The sequence below is a fragment of the Guyanagaster necrorhizus genome, assembly GCF_019112545.1.
Source record: "Guyanagaster necrorhizus MCA 3950 unplaced genomic scaffold BT62scaffold_27, whole genome shotgun sequence".
In the NCBI taxonomy this organism is placed as follows: Eukaryota; Fungi; Basidiomycota; class Agaricomycetes; order Agaricales; family Physalacriaceae; genus Guyanagaster; species Guyanagaster necrorhizus.
In genome coordinates this window covers 504994-515238 of record NW_025064906.1, presented here as the reverse complement: position 1 = coordinate 515238, position 10245 = coordinate 504994, and the positions used below count along the sequence as shown (strand labels likewise).

General features: G+C 47.5%; 3 protein-coding genes across 3 annotated transcripts; 2 read left to right on the top strand and 1 right to left on the bottom strand.

The window, feature by feature from the left end:
- Nucleotides 1-253: 253 nt before the first annotated feature.
- BT62DRAFT_1010090 (uncharacterized protein) lies at nt 254-4707 on the top strand (the record flags this gene model as incomplete). The annotated part of the gene is made up of 23 exons (XM_043177609.1): nt 254-397; nt 446-634; nt 692-791; nt 823-830; nt 878-913; nt 980-1158; nt 1215-1286; nt 1326-1429; nt 1484-1534; nt 1585-1634; nt 1682-1746; nt 1795-1967; nt 2015-2572; nt 2595-2719; nt 2770-2924; nt 3164-3312; nt 3340-3461; nt 3596-3742; nt 3778-3857; nt 3914-4092; nt 4147-4227; nt 4298-4532; nt 4584-4707. The coding sequence occupies 23 exons, from the start codon at nt 254-256 to the stop codon at nt 4705-4707; spliced, it is 3126 nt and encodes a 1041-aa protein (XP_043036257.1).
- A 720-nt stretch (nt 4708-5427) lies between these two features.
- BT62DRAFT_1010089 (uncharacterized protein) lies at nt 5428-8031 on the bottom strand (the record flags this gene model as incomplete). Its single annotated transcript, XM_043177608.1, has 11 exons — nt 5428-5794; nt 5853-6760; nt 6813-6865; nt 6914-7034; nt 7090-7107; nt 7152-7246; nt 7296-7334; nt 7382-7507; nt 7557-7571; nt 7623-7843; nt 7892-8031. The coding sequence occupies 11 exons, from the start codon at nt 8029-8031 to the stop codon at nt 5428-5430; spliced, it is 2103 nt and encodes a 700-aa protein (XP_043036256.1).
- A 369-nt stretch (nt 8032-8400) lies between these two features.
- On the top strand, nt 8401-9826 carry BT62DRAFT_935791 (uncharacterized protein; the record flags this gene model as incomplete). Its single annotated transcript, XM_043187014.1, has 2 exons — nt 8401-9629; nt 9677-9826. A coding segment is annotated over one exon (1189 nt), but the record flags the coding sequence as incomplete, so codon positions are not given.
- Nucleotides 9827-10245: the final 419 nt, after the last annotated feature.

Sequence of the window (10245 nt, the reverse complement as noted above, 5' to 3'; positions counted from 1 at the left end):
AGGGCTCCCCCCTGGAAACGGCGCGGTACCCACCATATGATTCTTATGGCGTTAATCAAAGATGTCGTTAACACTCGTGATCTCGGGACTCAATAGACATGTAAAGGTATACATATACTTGCCATGTCAGAGAACTTTTGCCAATGCCTCTCTGGTGAAGCGACACTTTCGTCCTTTTTTTTTCTTGTCGAGTCTTTGCTTTTGTTCGTTCGTCCGTCCCGATTGGCTGGATTGATTTCCATTTACGTTCAGAATGAGGCCTATTTCATTCTCTATCCTCACATCCTTTCTTCTCGTCACAGTTCTTGCAATAAACGACTGGAGCCAACCTTGTTTCAATGGAGCTTGCGAGTACTTCCTACCCGCCCATGATACGGCATCTGGATCATTGAAAATCGTGTGTATATACTTTCTGCCGTAACTTCCTTTATAACAATCTGTGTAGTGGGGGTCTGCTAATGCACTATCAGACATCACACCTGCTGCTGGCTGTGAAATTATCGACTGTACCCCAGACACGCTTACACAGGAAATTCGTCTCGTCTGCTTTAATAACGATACCGGCTCGCCCGACTGTGATCATCTTTACCAGAATGATGGCGCTGTGGGAAAGGTCGTTCGTTTACCAGAAAGCGTGGGTAGCAGTTTGATATCTCCATCCGCCCTTGACTCAATGACTCTTTCAATTTAGTGTGGCTACAATGCGTTTGCACGAGAGCATGGGATCCTAAAGACCGATATCTTATTAGCAGCAGTAGAGGAATGGAGGGATGAAGAACTTGTTATTAGTGGTACGACTACAGAACTTATATACCTCTACAGGTATTCTAGTAAGTTCTACTACTGTTCCATAATTGTAGCTAAGTGGGTAATGTAGAATCTTCGAGCATCAGCGCAACTTTTGCATGTACAGGTAAGGCCCGTTCACTGGTTCAATATTGGTGCGTTGGTTTGTTCGGCTAACATATCTTCCATCCAGTTTGGTCGCCCTGTACTTCGCCGTGTTGGCACCACTCCTCCTATGAAGGCCCTGGCATTGGATACAAATTTTTCTACTGTTGATTCGTTGAAGCTAGTGGAACAATACTATTGGCGGTTTTCATTACTAAGTCTGGCGTTAGGACTGGGGCCATTAGTTTTGTTCTTCAAGGCGCCAATGTGCTTATCGCGAGCTCTGATCTTTCCTCTATCTCATTCGGGTCTCGGCGACACAGTCGCCTGTCACGCCGTGGTTTCACTAGTTTTGTTGGGACGCTATTGATGGTACATCCATGTCCCCTCGCTACGTGAAAACCTTCCTGACATCGTGATCTATTCCTCGGCAGTGTTTTGGGCAACGACGTTAATGTTGATCAGACCTTTGATGTCCCCATCGACGTGGATCAGGCTTTCAATCTTCTGAACGAGAGTATATCATGTCAACCTATAGGTGCCAAGCTAAACATCAGTGTTGCCACAAAGGCGCATGTGCTGGGTATCTGAGCCAGCGGAACTCTTGTTCCTCCCAACATCAATGATTTCGCCATTCGGGCTAGTAAGTTTATGATCTCATAAACTTGATATCTCTTTAACTTGTCTATGCAGATCTTGATGCCACTTTGGACGGTGCTATTGATCTATTCGCCGATGTTACCGTAAGTGTTTTTATGTCTATCTGGCTCTTCCCTGATATTATGTATAGGGAACCTTGGACTCTGTGAAAATACCTCTTTTGCAGGTGGGTATATCTGGACTTGATTTCCTTGGGTAAGCAGACTCTTCGTATGCTTGTCTTTTCTCTGAGCCTAACTCCAGCATCCTTGTAATTGGACCAACATTTGAAATAGATGCTCAAACCGTCGCTAAGCTTGACGTCGCACTCGGTCTCAATGTCGGTGTTGTCTACGACATCTCCAAAGCCCAATTTGTCTTCCCGCTTAACAAGAGCGACAACGCAGGTGGTGGATCCTTTGATATCGTTGATACTCGTAAGTCTTTCCCTTTAGATCTATCTCTCTGCTCATCTTCCGTTTAGCATTGAAGCTCTTAGTATTGCCTGCTGCGAACGCTTCGAGAACGATTGAAGCACACCTAATCCCGCGCCTTAACCTAGGCATATCTGCTCTGGGTGATACACTCACAGCCAACGTATTCCCTGAATTGGATGTCAATGCCGTGTTTGTTTTGGAGCTTGATGGCGAGACCAACATCACGGTGGATAATGGATCAACAAACGGAATGGTGATGGCGACTACTATGTCAGTATCCGGATACGAATTGGTTCCTCTGTGCCTGCTGAGACCAGTTCTGCCCTGGAGCACAGCACACAGACTTCGGTGCACGGCACGTCGAGCTCATCTGTCTCCGCCTCTCAAGATGCACCGACATCCACCGCCTTTGGCTCAGGGAGTTCTTCTGTCGATGTCCCGTCGACTGATACCATCTTACATCCAGAATGCCGCACGCTATCGCAGGAGGCAGGGCCAGCCAACCCCCGTCGTTGACGCTGCACGGCTTGCAAGATCAGTTTCAGCTTCTGAGAGTTCGGAAGTTGGAACCAAAGTCCTCAGCTCCGTTGCTGCAGGTGGCTCGAGTGCGTCCGCTGATATCAGCAGCTTGGGTGGATGCCCCCCCCATCAATGCCGGACTAGACACGAATGTTGGCGCTGAAGGGAGCTTCAGTATTTTCGACAGCAGTGTGTCAGAAACGCTGTTCAGCAAAGATTTTGAGCTCTTTCAGGTGGGTATGGTTGCTAGCTGTTCTTATCATCCTGTCAAATTGACTTTTAGAAGTGCTTTGGTTCTCGGTCCAACCAGATTACGAGACGCTCATCGTGGTCTCGACAGGACCGATTAGCGCATCGATCCGTGTTGGATCTTCTTTGTCCTACTATCGATCTTGCTCAGGCAATTTCAGTTGTTGATAAGGAAATTGATGCTTCTAGGTAAGACTTCAAGAACCCCCCCTCAATGTTCATGTCCTTAATTAGCATTCGATCTGTGTCTCCGTAAAGTTCTCGGGGGACTCCTTGTTAGATTAACAACTGTTATTTCATGCTGTCCAGTAAATTTATCCTGGGCTTCCGGAAATTTCACTGGTACAGATCTACGGATGTTAAGAATTTATTTACCACCACAGTGTTCCATATACACGCCTCAAGACATACTACTCATAGGTTCCTAGTCATACCAGGGCCTACAGCGAGTATCCGCCCTTATCCTCCACTGATCCATCTTCTCTCTCGCCCCATCCCACCTACGACCCAGTACTAGGCACCCTCTTTGAGCTCGTCATTATATACTATGAGAGCCGAACTAGCGAATCCACTACAGGTCTCAACGATGGCTGAAGAAACACAGGCCTGCAGAGTTTCATCATCAAAGGACCCCGTGGTTCCAAGGTCCTTGTACAGCTTATGATGGTTCTGAGTATCGAACCTCAGCAGGAACTGCTGGCGAATCCGGTTTACCCAGGCCTGAAAGTCCGTGAAGCAGCTGCTTACCACAGGAGAGAATGATCATGTCCCGTGAAGAAAGCAATTTTTATGTTCTTCAAACCATCACGGCCGAGTTTATGCCAGCTGTCGAATGGGGAATGGATTAGCGTCCGTTCCAGGATCGGGCGTCCATCAAGATCTTGTTTAGCCACGACCTCGTAACGACAACAGAGGAGAATGACGTAGAAGATGGACTTTACATCGTATCGATAGATGTGCTTCAGTGGATGACCATTTTCGTCATTGATGAGGAGTTCGAACACCATGTAGGGTAGAGTACCGGTGCGCTGACGCGATGAAGGGCCAGTCTCATGTCGGGAGACGGGACATAGTCCTCCTCGACCCATGTAGGACGGTGCGTGACGACGTTGGGATGTCTCTGTGAAAAGAAGGTATTTTGTCGCAACCGCTCACTGGTGAAGCACGTCTTCCTTCAGGTCATTGATGTCCCGCAGCATTACCATACCAATCAAAGTATTACATCGGGATATCAAGCCTAAGAATATTCTCTGTTCTGAAGGCGGGACGCAGCTATTCCTTGCTGACTTTGGTCTAGTGACGTGTGAAGATGACTACGAGTTCCGCGGGGCAGGCACTCTGCCGTACAAGAGTCCTGGTAAGCTTCCTTCCTGATGACTTTTTTTCCAGCCTAATCTCATCTGTTCATTAGAATGCCTAGGCGAAGATTTTAGATCGCCCACCTACTCGACGAGGGCCAGCGATGTCTGGGCCCTAGGTGGTCTCCTCCTCAGTATGATGGTAGGGCGAAATCCTTGGCCCGCCGCCAAGATTTCAGATCCACACTTCAATTATTTCCTAAGCGATCCCGACTATTTCCTCAAAATATTCTCCATCACACCCTCCGTCAACCATGTTCTGCTCCACATCTTCGAAACGCATCGCCCTTCCTGAACTCCGTACCGAGGTCAGCAAAATCGATAAGTTCTTTCTCACCGGCGCGGAACTCGTCAATGCTCCTTCAAAAGTCAAGCAAGTCGATCAATCTTCCGGTATTTCAACGATATCTCGTCCTCACCCCCCCGCCGATTGGTCTAGGTTTGGGAATTGATCTTAGCTTCCTTGTGCGTCTCCGAAAATCCTTCAAAGCTCTCCTCCCATCCCGGGTCAACAATTCACAGTGCAGCCGCAACCGCCTATGATGACTCGGGCTCGTGCGACTGTTGGTGCGCTTCGATCGGTGATGTCTCATCCTGATCGCACACCCTCATGATTGGCTTGCTCGTGGTGCTTTGGCATTATTTTCTATTCCTTTTTCCCTCTTTAGCTTTCTCTGCTGTGCTTTGTTTCATCTCTCTCGGACTTCGTGGACTGGCTTTCGGACAGACATTTTTAATTTCTTTCTCCCTTCATTTCGGCTACTCTTGCATGTGGACATTTTTTGTTTCTCAGCTCTATCTTGTACCGGCTTTGGACCTTATATGGACTCGTCTTCTTCTTGCTTTCGTCATCATCGTGCCTCACTCTCCTCTTCATCGGACTTCTTGGGACTTCGTTTTCCTGTTTCTTTTCTTTGGTTCATGGACTATTTTTCTTTTGACGACGGCTTTTTGGGGACTGGATTTCTTAGGACTTTCTTGGTTGTGGCGTTGCTTGGACTTGTGCGTTGACTGGATTTCTCTGATTTTATTTCTTTATTTCTTCCCTCCCTGTTTCTCACTCCCGCGGTCGTTTTGCAGGGGTTCGATTCCCCAGGGAGTCCTTACAGCATATGCGAATGTTACCTTTCTAGTGTTGGGCACCCTGCGACGACATTTGGAAACATATAGTTAAAATCAATGAACGGCGGCTCTTCCAGAGTTTCACCTGCACCTCCTTCACTGTTCTTTCGAAAGGCGCATCCATGTATCCATCTTTGTACCATGTTAACGGTTGGATACACGTCATTTCAATTTAGCAATTTTACAATACCAAAACACTTTACAAGCTATAACTAATAATCCTTGACGTGTAGGACTCTCGCGGCTCTCCACAATTCGTCTCTGATACTGTTATTATGCCAACGAACCACCTCCTCTTTCCCAACCTCCGCCTCTTCTTTGACCTTATCCATTTCTTCTCTCGTCAAGACCATCGGTGGTCCCATTCTACCCCACACGGATGCAAGGCACTTCTCCACAAACAACGGCCCAAACTCTCCTCTCCCAAAATCGATAATCCTGAAACTCGGCGTCTTCAACGATCGCTCTGACGGTCGCACGGTAAGAGGACCTGGCTGTCGCAAAATGTTGCGAGGATACAGCGAGTTCTGCACAAAGCCTGCATGGTGAAGGCGAAGCACTAGTGAGAAGCATTCAGATCTGGAGATGCGCCATCAGCAATGGAGTAGAAGCAGCAACAGAAATGAAGCTAGAATACCTCTCATCTTCTGAGAATTGTTCCGGTTCGATAGGTGTCCCGCACTCTTCGACCAAGAGAATAGGGGAATAAATTTCTTCGACTGGTAGAGGTGGATAGTCGGAGAAGTTATCGTCATTATCCTCGCCACTATAGTCATCCTCTTCTTCTTCCGCTAATTTTCCATACGCATCGGTAGATTCCACTGCCTCGTCTACGCCTATTTTCTTAGCTTCTCTCTTCACCTCTCGTTCCCGTCTTCTTTCCACCTCTTTCTTGATGCTCTTCAACGTTTCTCGCCTATGCTTAGCTTCTTCTTCCTCCTGAACAGGTACATAATACCCAAAGAACCTGGGCACACACGCACCCACGGGGACAGGGTGGTCCATCGAGGCTACCAAGTTATAGCCGCAGTAGCTCTCCTGCAGATGATCGGGGAACGCGTCGTAGATTCGTCCCTCATTTTCAAGGAAGTCCCGATCTTCACTAAGAGAAAACGACAGTTTCACAGCTACGGAAACGTGTTGGTCACCTGTCTGTGTCGTGAGAGGTACTGGAAGTCGTATTCCGGCCTTTCGGACGGCAGAATGGCTGCCCTTGCCGAGAAGTGGTGCGCCCGAAAGGTCGAGCGTAGCGATTCTTCGACACTCACTAGCAGCGTACCTCTCCGTCTGTGTCAGTGTCCAGTGGAACGCCGAAGGGCAATGGAGGTCATTGTTAAAGAGCGTGGCCGGCTCGCCATCGCGCTTCAGCTTCGGCCAAACACGTTTATAGCGTACAGGCAGCGTACGCGACGGACGGCTAAGAAATGGATTGTCACTTATCGTGAAGCCGGAAGGGTCGTTGACGAGGAGTATGTCAGGAAAGTATTCTTCGGGGATACGTTCCTCAAGTTTTTGAACCGTCTCATAATTCGTAGTCATAAAGGACTATATTTTTGATCTTTATTCAACGCCAAGGGAAAAAAATCATGCTACTGACCTCCATTGCCTGTCGTTCCGCGGGTGTAAGGTCGTCGTGAGTTTCGACAATAGCTATCATCTAAGTTAGACACAGACAAAGAGGGAAAAAACTTTGGTCACCTTTGGAACCTTCTGATTCATCCTTCTTGGTGTCGTCTTCTGCTTTTATCATCAGATTGCGGTCCGAAGCAATAGTTGTAGAGAACTTCTTTACTACCTGTTGCCACATCGTGTCTGTCTTCTACGATAACTATCACCAAAGTTAGACACGAAAAAGACAAAAACAATCTATTCACTTTCGGGGACGTCGATCTCTGCTTTCATTGTCAGATCTCGGTCAGATCAGAAAGCTGTGAACCAGACCTGTACAATTTTGTCTGTCTCCTGTCTCTCCTTCTATGCTGAATTCTAAGACTGCGCCACCCGTTATATTGTCATCGACCTGAACGAAGACTATCACCAAAATTAGACGTGGAAAATCACAGGAACAAGCTCTATTCACCTTTGGCCATGGCCGATTCATCGTCCTTGCCATCATCTTCTGCTTTCGCCGTCAGATTTATGTCAATGTGAAAACAGTTCTTTTACCCAGCAGCCTGTCCTGCGACTTCACAGCCCCTTCGAGGATGGATTCTTTGGTTGCGGGAGGTGCGTCATCGTTCATCAGTGCCGGCTCCGGGGGCGATTCTATTTTGTTCTCTGTGGATTCAAGCTCTGCAAAAAGGATGAGCGTCGATAGAGAACAAGCGTTTACACAACAAACCAGTATTCTTGACAGCTAAAAGACGCGTCACTAAAGGCGATTTGAAAAATGGTCACGTTAACGTACCATGGAAAGGTCGGGGCTTGAGCGAATGATCCCTATTGCACGTCTCGTCCACTAACCCGAAAGACGCGTCGTCATTCGGCACCTTGAGCAGTGGCCACGGTCTCAAGCGACGCGGTTCAACTTGTGGAACTCCAGGCTGTCCACCAAAGTTCTCGCCGAATTCATCCAGCATGCTTCGTGTCCAAATTAACTTTGACTTCGCGCCAGGGAAAGGATGAATCCTAAGATACGCTGGAATGCGAACCGTGGGATAAAATCAGGTTACGAACCAGTAGAAATCATCCAGTGTATGTCCCCAAGGCATATTGTTTGGTGTACGAACGCCTTGAGGTGGTAGTTCTGGAAGAGTTGGTCCATCAGGATCGCGAGGCCACTCATGCAAAATGACGCGCTCGCGGTCGTTGTTCATCGTGGTCGAAGGAAGGCAAGAATATCTGGGCGCGAATTTCCATTTTCAGGCAATGTTCGATCTGCGCTGTCGTCGCGAAACGTGCTAAAGAGCATGGAAAGGAAAGGAAAACGAAAGAAATGAGAAAACAAGGGCAATTTCATGGTAACCTCACGTGACATGTGTCACAGTTGGGAAAACACATTCTGTCACCGCAGCTTTGACGAACACCGAAAAGGCATCCAAGACCCGTCGCGACTCTTTTAGAATCATTCAAATTTCCTCTCGCCTAGGTGCTTCACCGTCGGTAAGCCATTCCAGCTTTTCAGTTTCACTTCAGACTTAAGTGAAATCTTAGGTTTAGTCAAAATTTCAATGGCTGTATCTACATCGACAGGCTTCCCTCTACCCCAGGAGCTGACCGACGTGATTCTCAGCGAACTCGAAGGAGACACCCCCTCTCTACTCGCCTGTTCTCTTACCTGCCGCTCCTTCCTTTCACCTTCGCGTAGGCAAATATTCTCTGCCGTGAGTTTCGCTAACGCAGATCACATCCGACGATTTTACGTTATATGCGCGGAATCCCCAGAAATATCCTCTTGCGTAAATCATCTGTTGCTACAGAATTTTTCAAGCTGGAGTGTCACGGCAGATGAGCATTTAACGCCCATCGTGAAATCCCTAGTTAACCTTGAATCTCTCACGTTGCACGACCTCTCGTTCCGCGATCTTTCAAAGGAACTCACCACGATGCTTTGCTCATGCGAATTGAAGTTCCTGGCACTTGTGGACCTAACGGTGGATGACACTCAGGCATTATGTTCGTTTCTTCGCCACTGTCATCAACTCCATACGTTTTCGATATCTGGCGATCTCATCCTTTCAAATAGCCAAACCGACGTCTCCATGTGTGAAGACAATGACCCTTCCGCCGTATCCTCCCTCCGACATCTAGTTATTACATGTACGCGTGGTTCCCGACGGCTACTGGACACGATTCTTACCTACCCTACTCCACCCGTGCGTATCGACAGGCTTGAGCATCTCACCATACACATGCAATACGACGGCGACCATTATGTCCATTTAAGCGTAGAGAACCTTTCGCTTCTGAAAAGAATCATAGACCTCAACCATGATAACGACACGCTAGTCCATGTTTCAGCCTCGTTCATACTAACATACATCGATAGCCACACCCCTTCCCTCTTTGATCTTCCCCTATCTCACCTACGTGCCATATCTTTGTACCTAGGAGATTTCCCTGATATATTGGAAGTCAGTCCACTTCCTATCCTAGACTGGTGGACAAACGCACTCAGACCATCGCCTAACGTCCCGACCCGTCTGGAGTCTCTAACGATCCGACTTTATCTCGATGGCCATGGCACCCACTTTCGTTCCTCCGCTGGTAAAGAGGCATGGGCAAATCTGGATTCAGTTTTGGGGGATGACAGTTACCCACTCCGGAGATTAACTATTCGTTTAATGGGCGGCAAAGATTCCCCTCTTGGAGAAATATCAACGGCATTGGACGTGATGGAGAATGTCATCAGAGAGTCTATGCCTCGCCTTGTCCAGAAGGGGGCTCTATATTTCACCAAAGATTTCGTAGACAGGTAAACGTGAATTCTGTGGCTGTGCCTTTTGTTGATCACCTTCCTAGTGACTCTGATGAAGAAGATGACGGGGATATCGTCTATTAAATCAAAATTCGTAGCAAATTATTTAATCATCGGTGATTAGTGTTCTTTCCGGCGTGGTTGCAAAGGTGCCCTGATAACAGCGGACTGGTTACATTAACAGAAGGAATTGTCAGGACGTAGATATGGTTGTACATGAGACACCGTGATTCAACGAGATTTTTCAGTGGTGTTTGCATACTTGCTATTGCCTTTAAGTTACCACCACCACGACAGCTCTCTTAGAAGCTTCTGATAGTGCCATGGTTGTAATCTCTGGATTACTCAGGATCATCAGACCCTGATTTTGGTTTAAATTTGGTTGTGAGTTCGAAGTTGAGGGTGGTACAATTACTGAAGAGTTAACTTCACTGGGGTTGGTCCAACATCAAAAAAGACTAAACTCAGGATCAGAAACTGGAGCAGGCTGTGATCCCGCTTCACTCCTGGGTTTCTGTGCAGCAAGCTCTGTTCCTAATGTATTCTGACTTTGTGATCATGAGGTAAGAGGATAAATCAGTGGCAGACTTATTCTGCTCACTGATTTCTCTGC